Source organism: Diadema antillarum, unplaced genomic scaffold, assembly GCF_040938485.1.
Source record: "Diadema antillarum isolate AM-2024a unplaced genomic scaffold, OU_Dant_1.0 scf00000099, whole genome shotgun sequence".
NCBI classification, from domain to species: Eukaryota; Metazoa; Echinodermata; class Echinoidea; order Diadematoida; family Diadematidae; genus Diadema; species Diadema antillarum.
Genome location: NW_027270988.1, coordinates 4,138,575 through 4,154,130, shown reverse-complemented (window position 1 = coordinate 4,154,130; position 15,556 = coordinate 4,138,575). Strand labels below are relative to the sequence as shown.

The window sequence follows — 15,556 nt, the reverse complement described above, 5'->3', positions numbered from 1 at the left end:
CCCATTGGAACAAGCATATATACTAAGTTCCATGAAGATACCTTGAACCATTTGCGAGATATGGAGAAAAACATGAATTTTCAACCTTTTTTTTTCACAAAATAATCTGTGACCTTTGACCTTTGACCCCGTGACCCTAAAATCCAAACAAAGTATTATCCCCCCCAGGATATACCCTCATACCAAGTTTGATGTAAAACCACCATACGGTTCTTGAGATATCGACAAAAACAAAACGGGACGGACGGACGGACGGATGACCCGAAAACATAATGCATCCGGCCACTTCGTTGGCGGAGGCATAAAAATCGTGAGAAAAAATTCAAACACAAATCATCAAGAAATAGACATGGTAATTGGCTCAAGATCAGATGACAAGAATTACGTTGAATCCACCGTGGATGCGACCAAGTCCTGCCACGCCCTCATGCCAACGGTCGCCATGGTTACCAGACTTGAACCACGGCAGCATCAGGAAGTACTGCTCCTGGACCCAGAGCTGGAGTGTGCCGACGTCGTCACCCAGCATGTGAAACCAGAAGCGCACCTCACAGGTTGCCGCTGCGTTGCGGTGCATGACGGACGAGAGCACGGCGTATGCTGCCCCACTACCGGGAGATGTCCCCACGTACATATACCAACCTGAAAGATGACAGTGAATGCAAAATAAAGATTGAAAAAATAATTTCCTATTCATCTCCACACACACACATATAAATATACCATCTTGAAATGAGATGAAGAAAAGGATGTATTCATATCTTCAGGAGTGCCTTTTTTTTTTCCAAAACACTTATTATCCGAGTATTTGATCCTATACATAATTTTCGAGAGATTTGACATTCAAATTAATGATTTTGAAGAACATCAAATAATCAGTGTGTATCTACATCAATGAAAGGCAACTGTCAATTAGTTATAACCTAATTGCTTAACATTGCAGTGACTTCTATAATATGAGACTGAGCAAGTATGATTTTCTACAGAATCATTCAGTCACTATCACCATGCTAGCCATTAGTTCTACCAGTTTCATTTTACAAATAGTGTCCTTGGGAAAAATTGAGTGTGGCAAATCGAGTCACTTGTAGATGTCCACTTTTTAAAAAAATTTAAAAGGTTGATTTTCATGACTAATAATATTTTTTCGTTCTATCATACACATTGGCATCATGTAGGACCAGTATTAAAAATAAAGTTCAGATTTCAAATTTGAAGCATTGCTGAACAGTGCTTTTTAAACACTGGTCCCGTGTCCCGGAACAAGCTTTGGTCGGGTCATAGATGATGCTAAATATTTAGTGGATTACAAACAACTGTATGTCAAGTACACTGTACATTACAGAAAGGTAATGGCATAATTGACAAGGGTTACCTGCAGATGTCAGGGTTGTGTGGTCATAGGCGGGGCCTGTGTTAGCATCGGGCGTCGCCCCTTGACTACGGATGAACTTATGGGTTGGATGACCAGCATTCCACCAGCGACATCTGTCCACCTCAAATGTACAGGTGGAACCTGGAAAAAAACGTTCCTCTTCCTTTGTTCATTCAATCTTACGAAGTAATTGCAGCAATACAACTTCATTTTTCATTTTTTACCCTTGGAATGTATTATGTAAAATATAGATTGACTTCAGCTGTCATCTGGCTTATGAGGAAAATGTCGCAATCTTATTCTCTTTGATGACTTCAGTTTTGGAATCCCAAACAGAATGACAAAGTTAGATCTTTCATTTATGATGAGAGTACAGGGTAGGAAATTATTCACTTATGTAAGTATCAAGAAAATCACAATTATCATATTTCATTCAGTGAACAGTACATAAATTTATCATAGCCAATGAGAGTACTTCTTCTTTCTTTCTTTCTTTTTTGTCTATATTGAGAAAATTCCACAACCGATAACAGAAAACATCAAGGGAAATAAATGACAGAGTGCAGCAGCATTGAAGAATTTTGATGTACTCCCTGTCTACTAAAGAGATGAAAATATCAAGTCCTAAATGTACATAGTGTAGTTGAGAGATTCATAGATCCATGCATTAACTGTATATGGCATATATTTAGCAAGGCATTTTTATTCTTTTTTAATCGGACTTCCCGACAATTTTGCAAGTGGTTAAATTCGTGATCATGGAGTATAGTAACAAACAGAGAAATGTATGAGTGCATGTTATATTCATGTCAGATTCAGAGTTGATATTTTAATGTGTTGTTAGATTTGCGAATAGCACCTGACGCACAAAATTTGTGAAAATAAAAGCCTTGCAAAATACATGGCATACACAGTAAATGGATGCACAAATAAAGTTTGCAACACATAACTTACCACAGTCTCCCTCATCAGCACCGTTGCTACACTGAGACACAAAATCACACTTCTGGTCTGTGGGCACACACGCCTGATCCTCATCGTTACAGAAGAAGTCACATTCCGTAGGGGGATCTTCCACACATAGAAAGGATTAAAAATAGATCATTAACAGGCTTGCTATTGATGGACATGTTCAAAAATTATCCTGAAATACAACAACCCTAAATTCACAGACAAAATACATGTACAAATTTCCACCCTCACTCTGAAAGGCAATGGATGTGTAAAACACAAACATGGGATGCTGTAACCAGCACTGCAATATTTTGAAGGCTCGTAAGGTATATTTTGGTGGAAAACAATATTTCATCTTTCCTACAATACATGTACATGTATATACATGTGAATGCCACATACAACTGGGAAAGACAGTATTTTCTACAAAACCTGCAGTCTTTTGGCAAAAGGGTACAAAATACTGCAAATAAAAAAAAAAAAAACAGTCTGCATCTTTGATGGCACTGTGAAATCTCACCTGAACACTGGCCATCATAAAAGGTCACATCGTCAAGGGAGATGTCACTCCTGAAAGAGGCTCCAACCGTTCCCTTGAACAATACTTGGTAGGAGTAAGCGTCATTCCTACCAGGAAGAGTAACCTATGCAAATAATGAGGGAAAGAAAAATTCTTTCATGACATTCAGTTACAAATGAGCATTATACGGTGCCAATATGAAGCTGTCCATTATATATATATGTACATGATATGTTCCAATCTGAAAATAATTCAAATTCATGTCAAAGAATATGAATCTGTTCAGTTTACCACTGTAAAAGTGGATATTTTTGCGCAACTAATTTTTCACGCTTTGCCGGGTAAGAAGAGTTTCGCGTGTGTTTAATTCCGCGGAATCAAGACATTACGCACAGGAGCATATGACAAGCAAAAAATATTTGTGTGCTTTTATTTTCGCACTAGTTTCTGGTTGCGCGAAATGCGCAAAAATTTCAACATCACGAAAATTTCTACTTTTACAGTACACTGTACATTATATTTCTGCACACTGTACATGCTTGCCTGATTGTCATAGTCTGCTTTCAAGCCACATGAGTTGAAAAGATGTTAATCTTTGTGTATATTGCTTGACACCAACACGTAACCTCAAAAGAAAGTAATTGGCATGTCTTGGCTGTGTATCAATGCTAACGAGTCAACTCTGACCAATAAACACACTTTAATCAAAAGCTACAGAGGTCACTGACCTGAACCTGTCTCCAGGTATCCCCCTTGTCACCCTGCTGGGACCAGACATTGGTTGCCGACGACGACGTATCGGGCTGAACCTGGACGTAAAATGACCCGACATCCTCCCCACCCATGTGGTAGAAGAACTCCAAGCAGCGGGTCACTGGTGCTAGGAAGTCACTGGACTTTAGGATGGCTACATCTCCCTCAGTCTGACCAGTTGCCTCTATATAGACATATGAACCTGTGTATGGATGAAATAAAAAGGACATTGACCTTCATGGCAAAGTGTTTTCTGGAAGTTTCTATGATGTCAGTCTCGATATTGACATATGAACCTATGTATGGACAGGTTAAGAAGGACATTGATCTTTGTGGAGAAGTGTTTTCTGGAAGTTTCTATGATGTCAGCCTCAGTGTACATGTAGACATATGAACCTGTGTGGGGATAACTTAAGAAGGATATTCACTTTTACATACACAAGTAGGAGTGTTTTCTGGAAGTTTCTATGATGTCAGACTTGATGTACACATGTGAACCTGTGTGTGGATACAGTAAAAAGGATATTGACTTCTGCAAAGAAATATTTTCTGGAAGTTTTCATGATGTCAGGCTCTGGCACCAGGGATATTCCAAACACTTTCAGCATTGAATGTTGGTCCCAAAAAAAGACATACTCACCCAATAACTCAATGATGAGTATTGGTCCTAAAAAGGATCAGTTCACTCAAAGATTTGATCACAGTATTTTGACAATCATCAAGATTTTGAGATTTTCCAGAAGAAACTGATCAGGGCCACCAGCTCTTGAACAATGCCTTATAAGGCTTACAGTTTGCCTGATTTTCATTAATGGGTTTTAATAATCTGTAGTGTGAATTGCATGCATGAATCAATACGTACAAAGTGCTTTGGCACACTTTGTCCTAAAGATATTCTTATAGACATCTGGGTCCATGAAATGCTTCACCATTTCCTATTGTACAACATGAAAATACATACAGACGAGTCTCTACACACACTTCATTCCTTACACAGATTAGAATGACACCTCAAACAGCAATGTGCTTACATTGTACATGCAAAATATTTCAGATGTCTCACATCAAAAGTATTTCAGCTCAAAAACACAAACATTATGCGAACACACATAATGCCAACACACACATAAAACCTGTCTACAATGGCAACCTGGCTATAACTGCCACTCTTTCTGTTTTCCTTGGGTGGCTGCTATACATAGACAGGTGTGACTGTTAAAAGGGAAAACTTAAAATGTTTGCGAGCAAAAGCTTGGACATTGCTACATATGTACTTTGATACGGCAAATGCTAATTTTCATACTTAAAGATAATCACACATCATCATCAAGCTCATTCTCATCACTCTAGACCATCATAAAAGAAAACTTTTAAAAAGGAGGAACATCTCACCGTAGGGTGTTCCCAGGGTGTGGTCAGAGCTGGGACCAGTATCCTCCGAGTGGGTGGCCCCCTGGTTCAGGAGCCAGTCAAAGTCATCGGAGGACTCCTCATTCTTCCACGTGCACAGGCCGTTCTCAAAGGTGCACTCGCCAAATGGAGCGCAGGGTTCCGTCGAGATGGTGAGATCGTCAATGCCGACGCCTGAAGCTGTCTGGTAATTATTGGAAGATGCCCTGAAGGCAAACTGAACAAAACAATAATCGAGAGCATTAACTAACTAGAATGATTGAAAAAAGAGTGATGCCGTTAGAAAAGGGAGAAAATATCAGTACATCACAAATGAGGGGTGACAATCTATGTACCTCATACTCCCTGATAGAAAACTCTTGCAAGGGCAGACCTTCTGGTGAAATCATCTGGTGAAATCAGAAATCTTTTATCAATACACTGGCAAAACGTACATATCTTAAGAAATATTTCAAAGACGTCAAGTACAACTGTTATAGTTTTGCTTTCTACTTATTATTAATGTCACCGGAATGACTGAAAGGTAATCAAGAAAAAGCTTGAGTTTAAATCTTCAGATCACAGTGTCTCATGCCATTTGCTTACCAATGTGCCACTGCAACACATACAAGTAAAAAATGTTCATTTGATTTTATACCTGGAATTAAAAAAACTAGATCCAGTGAACATGATACCCCTTGTTAAGCCTTTGAGGATGGACTGATTTTGCTACAACGCGCATTTCCCATAGACACCTGCCTGAGTATACTCGGAACTCGTCTTCAATGAGTTAATGCATTACTCTCTCTAATGAAGACTTTTGACATAAGACAGATTTGTTAACTCACAGCATAGTTCTCAGAGCTGGTGTAGTTGACCTCAGCAACGTGCCACTCATCAGCTACAGACACAGAGTTCATCTCCCACAGCTGGGTGGATCCTCCACTCACTGTCTTCAGATATACCTGTAACCATGGTAACCAAGACAGTAATGCAAAAACACAATGTCATATTAACATGTACATGTGTATTCACTGTCAAAGCTCATGTATCTATTCATATTTGACCATGCATCACAAAACAAACAAAAAGTCACCAGATACAACTGTATGAAATATTAGTTAAGAGCATATTCTGAAAGAGTAGACTCTAAGCTTTAAAGCGATGTATAACTCAAATCAAATGGACTCTCCTAACCTATCTAAATATTGGAAAGAAAGCACACACTCAGGAAAGTGTGAACTGAGAAAAGAGGCTCTAAAGTACAGTGTCTATTCAAGCGCTTAATCTTCACCAAACCGTGCTGGCGGTGTGATGAACGGGACAAAAAACAGGGTGTAAACCATTGGAGTAACAACAATGAAGGGATTATCAGATTTTCAGCCTAATGTAGAAGCAGACTTGCTCTTTCAGAAAATATGTAAAAGTCAAGATCGGCTAGGTTGACCCATTTCACCTATTTTCAGTCCTCACACAAAATCAGTGTGTGCGACTTTTTGTTCGTTTTGTGATGCACGGTCACATACAACACAGGGTGCTGAGGTAACACCATCTGTGGACAGTTGGTGGTCATGTAAGATGATCCATGAGGAGTTGTCATCATTACAGTGTAGCTTTTAATTACCCTGAGTGACCACTTTATCCAGTTTGCATTCTGCTCTTTGTTAGGAGTGGAGTACGACATTCCATATTTGTGAGTTGTGACTGATTCAAACATGGAAACTCAAGTTTAAGGTCCTATCCACGGGGCAGAGTATTTTTATAACATGCAACATTGCTTTAACAAGAGTGTAGTTGTTCTCATTATGCATTGAACCTGATCAGTTTGATGATACGGTAGACATTTTACACACTGGGCCTCTCTACTGGCTTTCACAGCTTAAGTCTAAATTGTATTTATGGAAGTGGCCAAACAAATTTATAACAAAAACGTCATACACATCAAGTGCCCGGACCAGTACATGTACATCGGCACCAGACATCAAAACATGTCTTTCCATTAGATGCTGCAAGAGGGTAAAGATAAACAATTCACAGTAAAAGAGAGAAAGGAACAGGAGGTTGATAGGAGGTTGTATGGATGTTAGGACTGTTTTGCCTTTTTTCACTCTTCACTTCATATGCCATAAAACTTTCTTTTTATTTTAGCTGATTGCATAATGGCACATCAAAATAAGATATACCCTTGCTTTTTTAACCAAATCTGAAAATTGATATATATATCATTGCCAAGTTAGAAAGACTTGACAAAATGAATGTTAAGTAGTACCTCAAGAACAGAGACTTGGGTGGTTCCCATGTAGTACCAGAACTGGAGACACTGTGATGTGGGGGTGGGGTCAAGGAACCCTGTTTGGATGGTGGCATAATCACCACTAGTGGACAGACTGGACAGGTCAGCAAACATCAAGTGACCTGCAATGGGAGATGGTCAAATGTGTTGTTTTTCTTCACACTGCTAACATGTAATAATGTGAAACCATTTAGTTCTAGTTTATGTCTTTTTTTTTTAATGTCTACAATGATTTCCAGTGGTAGTATCTCGGTAGAATTTATTGTAAGCTTCACACAATTCCATAAAATCAAACTATGCTGCTTGCAAATAGACAAGAAAAGAGTTGATTCTCAATAATCAACATAAAGATTTTCATCTGGAGGGGAACAAAATAATCATTTAATCTCTTATGATGCATGTCAGAAAGATTTTTTTTTTTTTTCAAATCCACACAGAAGTTTTCATATTTTGTTCAACTTCCAGTCTTTCAGTCAAGAAAGTCATCCTATCATACTTCCAGATGGTAAATAGACTGTCACAGTGCAAGAAAATCTGCAGAACATGTCTGATATAACTTTTTCTGCAAATCCCACACACTGGATCTCAGCATCAAGAAATTTGCATTGTTTATTAAAAAACAATGGTTTGGAAACTATAAATGCAACAACTTTACTGGATAGTGAAGCATTAAGTGTAACTTGGTGTCCAAGTTTTAAGGTTATTTCTCGGACAAAACTTGGTAATGTCTGTTTCAATGCTTATGAATTTAATCTATCATATATTAGCTTACCATAGTCAGTCCTATAGGAGTTGTCTATGGCAGGTCCAGTAGCCCTAGATCCAGCCTCAATCAGCTCCCAGTCAAACGTGTCTGAAGTCAGCTGCACCAAGCCGCAGTTTCCATTCTCAAAGTCACACATACCTGTGGAGAAATTATGGAAAAGAAATTAAAATATATCGTGGCAGCTCTGATATACACAAGGACAATGTTAACTGCACTCATTGCACCAGCAAATTATAGTGAATGAGATGATAGAAGGTTTCATGCAGTGATAGTCTCAACAGCTTTAACCTGGAACCTTGTACGTATAATCAATGGCTACAATACCTGGAGAGGGCAGAAGAGAGGCTAGGTATCGTTGGTGCTTGCAGCTTGATATCATTTGACTTGAGTTGATTGAATGTAATCTGAGTTGATCTAAATTCTTGTTTTCTTGCTAGGTTTTGTGTGAGAAGTTATGGGTCTAGAAGATTCAAACTGTACCAATTCATATCAAGAGGAATAAGTCACATTGAGGGGGAATAAATATCAGACTGACCAGCAGTTGGACAGGCTCCAGGGTGGAATACGATGTCATCTAGAGCAATATCTCCCTGGAAGTCAGAACCTCGGATACCTTCAAAGATCACCTTCAAAGGTACAGAAGTCAATTAACATTTTGCAGAGTTACAATTGCAAAAGTACAGTTTCAACTCCTTACAAAGTTTGCAATGTACTTGCATACACAAGCAAATTTAAAACAGAATGCATCTATTCAACACAGAGCAATAACACAAAAAAACATGTATTTCTTTTCACAAAACAGAGAGAAAACAGATGTTTAAAAAAGTTAGACTCTGCCCATACCCAACAGTCAAAGTAGTTTATTGTAACAGTTGTAAAATTCCACAATTGGGTAACTTTCTACAATTTGATACGAATGATTGCATAGGCATGTTATACATTCTAAATTCTACTAGTTAAAACTACATGTATAAATGTAGAATTGATTAATTGTCTCCTGAACCATTAAGTGGCTTCCATGTGTGAAAAAGAGGTAAGATTAACCCTTTGTGCCCTTTGCAAGGCTGGCACAAAGATCTCTATAGGACTGTACACACTGTCCAAAGTCCCTGGCGCAGACAGGGTTCATACACAGCCTAAGGTGACATGGACGATTTTAGAATTTTGAAGTACGTTTGTAAATGCGAGATAATGAAATACAAGTGGTACTGGAGAAACAATTGCTGAAATATTTGGAGGTTTCCATGGTGGTAGAACATTGGGGACGTAGAAGGATTAACAGTGTATCACATGTTCTTTCTTGGATATGTGTGTCACCCTGAAAAGGGCCTACCCACTCCCAACATAATTCTCTTGAATATGAAAAGAGCATGCTTGCCCAACCATCAGGCATGGGAGCAGCTCTAGATCCTTTTAGGGCCACACACAAACCAAGGAGGTTCAAGAGAATGGAGTCACAACTGTCGTATTTCCTTTGAAGTCACGTTCGATGCCGCCACTCGAAAGTATTTGAAGCATGTGGCAAACTGGATCTGCCGCGCAGATAGGAAGACAATTGACTCATTTCTCATTGCATAATCATCAGCCACTTTCTAACGAACATATGTCTTTGCGATGGTAATCACTTTTCGCCATCCCTACTTATAAAAGATAGGTGGTATATAAAGGTAAAGACACAGGGATGCGCGAATAGAAATTGCGCAAAAAATGATAAAATGAAAATGAAAATTACTCGACTGGCCGTGCCCGGCCACTAATCTGATGTATCTATGAATATAGAATTATACTCGAAGATTATTCCATATCAGTTTTATTTGGAGGAATTAAGTGGAAAAGTGATAAAACCGGCTTTCCAGGAGGGTACAGTTTTAAACATTTTCACATGATACAGCTCTGATTTACACTTTTGCACATATTTCTTGAAGGGATTGACCTTTGTTTAATGAGCTTTATCATTAAGTGAGATTTCGTTTCATTTAATAGATAAACAAGCAAAATATAGCCAACATTAAGTTAACGTTCAAAATGAATCTTCAGATTGCTCAGCAAGACGGCGGCATCAAACCCCGCCATCAAAGGCACAGATGCACCTGTGGAATTCTTTTGTACATCAATAGAAAAGTGACAACTGTTTGAATAATTACAACCAGTTGGAACTCCATCTCTTAAACCTCCTTGCACAAACCCAAGAAAGAATATGTGAAGCACTGTTCAGCCTCCTACGACCCAGAAAAATTGTTGCTAAACTGTACCAGATAGGAATCTGAGCCAGTGAAGTGGATGTGAGCCTGTTTCCAGAATGGTCCTCTTGGTTCAGTCTCACGCCAGACCAGAGTCTCTGCTGTTCCTGTTGATGTATAGACAGACAGACTTCCCAGATCTTTGCCATACATCTGATACCAATACTCCATGCAGTAGCCACTGGAGTCTGCATTCGTCAGGTAGTTGGAATTCAGCCTGGCTGTGTCTCCTAAGTTGCCACCAGTTGCCTCTGTGTAAATGTAGTAACCTGAAAAGAGAGAAAAAACATTTGAGAAATGCCAGCGATAAATCATGTACAGGTGTCACAAAGCTGTCCATGTGTGAAGGCACTCGCAACAATAGCGGCCATACAACTGGTGTTGCCTGAAAAGCATATTCTCATCCTTGCTTTAGAAGAGAATCTGCACATCACTGCTTGCTGTTCAAGTACTATGACCTCTTACACATTTCCATTTATATGTACAGTATCATCCATGAAGCAGCTTGATGTCAAAGGTTTCATTAATTATGTCTTTTTTTTTCCTGGTACCATATTTCATTGATTTCCTATATCTTACTAAGATGTAGAAATAGTGGAAATGTAACAGGCAAGCATGGAATCATGTCCATCATTGCACTTTCTGCTGTTTGTTCAGTACACTGATGACTGAATTCATCTTAATCTATTCATCTTAAGGTAGCAAAACAAGAAAAAAGTTTCAGCAAACACACATACACACACAGACGCACACATGTTCAAATGCACAGGCACACACAAAAAAATATGCACAGGTGGGTGTGCACATATTCAATAAGTTCTTATAATGACAACAAATTACTCTACAACATTTATTTCATGATGTGCATAGCTAACCATCTCATAACACAATATTCTTCCTCAAACCTGTAGCATCTCCTGTGGTATGGTCCCCAGCAGGTCCTGTTCCTTTGCTGCCAGTGGTCCCCGAGGCCCTGGTCCAGTTGAAGTCGTTCAATGGGTCCTGGACCCAGGTGCAAAGCCCATTCTCAAAGTCACAGTTGTGGGAATCGGGGACTAGGTTTCAAATCAAAGATATGGTACTATTATCTCGTGTGACTTGTTCATTATGAACTGTCATAATGAGCTAATCACATTTAAAAAAAAATCTAAAATATGATTTAGTGATCAAACATTAATATTCCCCAATTCACACAGCTGGCTGATGTGATAATTAAGCCTTAGAGGTTTTTGAGAGTACTGCTATTATTATTAACATCGACTATTTTAGACTGTAATTTGCCACAGCAATGCTAAATGCTACATACAGCCAAGTTCACAAACAGAGGTAAGCATGCTTACTGGTGTAGATATCTGAGAATACATAATTAACACTCCGTGTTAGGTGTGATATGTAATACTCCATACACTGAGATGTAATAATTAATTCAAATACTGTGATGCAAAAATGCATACACTGTGATGTAGTAATCCATACACTGTGATGTTATACTCTTCACACAGTGGTGTAATAATTCATACACTGCAATGTAATAATTCATGCACACTTCATAAACTGTCTTTGTTGCTGCTGGAATCAGGGAAAAGACTATTTACAAACTCACCATATGTGGGTCTGGTAGTCGGAGGTGGAAGAGTTGACGCACACGGGCCACTGTGCAGCATGAGGTCATCGACTGCCGTATCACTCGTGTAGTTATATCCAACCACACCCTCAATAATGATCTGATGCACACAAAATAAACAATGAGTTCACTGTACTATTCATGACTGAGGGTTCATAGGACAAATACTGAAGCTATGCAAAAAGAGTTGTGTGGTACAAAAAACAACAACAAACAAACAAACAAAAGCCTGCTATGCTGTTGAACTTATCTTGAGTTACTTAGTTACTGAACATATAAGGAAGAGATTGGTAAATATTTGAGCACAGTTTGGGGTGCAAGTACACAAAATTTGGAGAGATAAAAGTTACTCATAATGATTTCAGGAAAACAAAAGAAAGGGATTGACAAATAAGCTGACATTTACGAGAACAGCAAAGAGATAATAAGACACTGAAATACAGCAGCTGTTATGTTCACCTAAGAAAGGTAACTCTTCGCTCAGACAAACACAGATGCACACAGGCGCAGACACATGTACTAAGTGATATTTCATGATTTCAGTTGAAGTGAGAACCATATCTTGTGAAATCATGTCATGAATATATCTTTCAAAAAATGTAAACTCTGTTACTACTTGTACATCTGTACATGGACAAAGAAGAGAAAACCACTGCTTCTCTAGACAGACAATAGTTGTGTCACAAGGTAGCCATGATAAATGACCAGATTGAAATGACAATTCAATATTCTGCAATTTATATAACGATCAACATTATTTACCAAAGAGGCTCTTTAGGTTGTAATTGCTGTCAGGGCAAGTTTATTCTACAATCAAGTCTGATATTCTGCATTAATATCATCATCATCATCATTATTATCAGACTCATCATCATACTCATTATTTTCATCACCAGCAACACCATCATCTTCATAGTCATCAATATCCCATCAACGAGTCTTTTCTCTTTTCTACATAGTCATACTCCCCGTCTCATTCTGTCTGGGACTGGTATTCTAAGCCACACAAACTCCTTTATTATATTTCCACAAAGAGAGCAGGCACAATATACAATGTATCTCAACAACACCAATTGAATACATCTCTGCCTAATGAAAATAATAATGATAAAAAAAAAAAAACACTGACCCAAAACTGTGAGGTTGCTGCCACATTGAGCAGTCCTTGCTGCCACACGTTGCCTTGGTTACCAGACTTTGTCCACTCCAGCTGTGGCTGTGAGTTGGGCCTCTGAGTGTGGACATTGAGAGTCCCTGTACCTTGACCAAACATATGGTACCAGAACTCAAAGCAGCGACCTGAGCAGAAAGGAAATGGGATGGCAGTAAACACAGTAAAAAAGCAATGGACTTTATAGAAGCACACAAACTCAATGAAAATGAAAATGAGAAATAAACACATGTCAAGCATTGCACAGTGATTTTGGAATAGGAATAGCATGGGAGTCAGCAGAACAAACACGTATTGCTTCGGTGGTATGAATTCTTTTGTGTGTTTGCACACAAGACGTAAGTACAAGTATTCTTTTCCCCTTCACTTCTCTTCTCTCATTGGCAAGAAGTGGTTATGTCCATCACCAAGAAGTAGAAGGTGAAGAAATATGTATACCGGTATATGCCACAGTCTGGAGAAAGGGAATTCAGCCAGCCATACAATAATTTCTGGCATGTTTGCACTATAGCAAATTCTTACAACACAACTGGGAAAGTTAGGATGACACCGTAGCAGCGATGAAATACAACATGAGATACATTTAAGGTGATTTTGCTGAATGGTACGTGTAAATGTTATGAAATTTTCTTATCAATGCCTTTTTAGTTTCTCAATATAATCATCTGTGTACAGTCAATAATAATACTACACTGACTTCCTAAGATGGGTCTACAGACATTACATTGTCAACCACTGCCAAAAATGTCTGGTACCATACTATGTACATAGAGCACATTATCAACTTTTGACATTTTTCGTGCAGAAAAAGTACATGTGGGTGTAAACTGAACTTTAGACATCTTTTTTCAAAATGTATTCATGACGTAGCTAGTTCCTGTACGAAATGAGTTTACTCTAGCTATTAAGTCAAAAGTTTCAGCTGCCATCCACTTCTAATTTTGGACAGTAATGTGTTCAAGTACAATGTACATTGTACGTCTAAATTTTACACGTATGTGCAATACTGGTGATTCACAGAAATTGACATTTTACTACTGGAGAGCTGGACACATGAAGCGAACTTGCACTATAGGAACCTTAAGTAAAACTCATATAGTCTGCTTTATACCAAAGTACGTCTTTTCACAATAGCTCTCTGAGAGTTCAATTTCTGGCTAGTTTCTCTCTTTTCACTAGGTAAATTCCAATTCAGACTGAAAACAGCAATCTTATAGTAATAGAGACCCACAAAAAAACATTCATAACTGAACATTCTATTAGCATAGATAATCAATTTCTATTTAAAATAAACAGTGAATGGTCTCACCTCCACTGGCCTCAAAGTGTTCACTGACAAGCCAAGCATTGTCACCACGGACACGTGGGGCAGAGCTCTCAATGAAGGCATAGTGACCTGTGTGTGAGATGTGCCAACAAAGTAAACACCATTTCACTGTAGGAGATCAAGGTCTGTGTTACAATTAGATGATATGAAGAACATACCCTGTCCAACAATCTGCATTCTGACTCATAAATAACATTAGCAAATCATAAATTACGAAAAATATGTATATCTGTAAACTATATTTATATACATAACAAAATCTAAAAAATTGCAGATCAAAATCTGAATATACTTGTACACTTATATACAAAATTATTGTTGGAGTTCATGTGCAGCCTCTAATGGTTTAAACATACAGAAATTTTATTTCAAACTTAAAAGATTTACTACACACCTAACACATAATTAATCAATCACAACCTGCAATGCACACACCATAAATACACAGATATTGAATGCTTAACTTTGTATGTTTTCACAAAACATAAATAGATAAATCACAGAAGCTTACCATATGCATTTTGTAATGTGTGGTCTACAGTAGGCCCTGTGTATCCAGACAATGTCTCCCAGTTGCCTCTCAGCCAATCAAACACATCACTGTCATAATCATTGGTCCAGCTACATATATCAGTCTCAAAGTCACAAGCGCCCTCTACAGGGCAGGCTGTGTCAGTGAGGATGACATCATCAACAGCAATGTCAGAGTTAGAGGACCCACCGGATGACGTGGCTTCAAAATAAATCTGTAATAGGGGGAAAGACAAAGAATAATGTGCACTGAAACAATTGAAAACTTATGAGATGATCATGACCATTATTGCACTTCACTGGAAACATGGGTAATTTCAAATTTTATTGATTTTATCTGTTCTCATTTCATAGAAATCTTCATTTTCAATCACCACAACTATAATCTATACTGCTACCAAGGTTACTATCTCCTTTTAAATTGCTGCATACATTGAATATCAGGGGTATATTAAGAGTTCTTGCAGAAAAAAAAAATCTAAGAAAAAATTACAACTGAACATTTCAATGCATTTAAATTGTGAAAAAGTATGAAAAGTGGGCTTTGAGCAGAGTAAAAGATTTGATATGAGATTAAACTCTGAACTCTCACATCCATGGAATACACTATGTT

General features: G+C 38.2%; 1 protein-coding gene across 1 annotated transcript in view; it reads right to left on the bottom strand.

The window, feature by feature from the left end:
- The window catches only part of LOC139718796 (MAM and LDL-receptor class A domain-containing protein 1-like), a 146,700-nt gene that overhangs the window by 26,737 nt on the left and 104,407 nt on the right, over window positions 1-15,556 (bottom strand). Inside the window, exons 101-116 of the mRNA XM_071630260.1 lie at window positions 14,924-15,158; window positions 14,395-14,481; window positions 13,044-13,213; window positions 11,894-12,014; window positions 11,196-11,345; window positions 10,303-10,559; window positions 8,586-8,676; window positions 8,057-8,188; window positions 7,261-7,406; window positions 5,840-5,956; window positions 4,995-5,229; window positions 3,578-3,804; window positions 2,850-2,973; window positions 2,330-2,446; window positions 1,376-1,516; window positions 386-642 (exon numbers count right to left, since the gene is read on the bottom strand). Coding sequence (XP_071486361.1) covers window positions 386-642; window positions 1,376-1,516; window positions 2,330-2,446; window positions 2,850-2,973; window positions 3,578-3,804; window positions 4,995-5,229; window positions 5,840-5,956; window positions 7,261-7,406; window positions 8,057-8,188; window positions 8,586-8,676; window positions 10,303-10,559; window positions 11,196-11,345; window positions 11,894-12,014; window positions 13,044-13,213; window positions 14,395-14,481; window positions 14,924-15,158 — 2,607 coding nt within the window. The remainder of the gene's footprint in view (window positions 1-385; window positions 643-1,375; window positions 1,517-2,329; window positions 2,447-2,849; window positions 2,974-3,577; window positions 3,805-4,994; window positions 5,230-5,839; window positions 5,957-7,260; window positions 7,407-8,056; window positions 8,189-8,585; window positions 8,677-10,302; window positions 10,560-11,195; window positions 11,346-11,893; window positions 12,015-13,043; window positions 13,214-14,394; window positions 14,482-14,923; window positions 15,159-15,556) is intronic.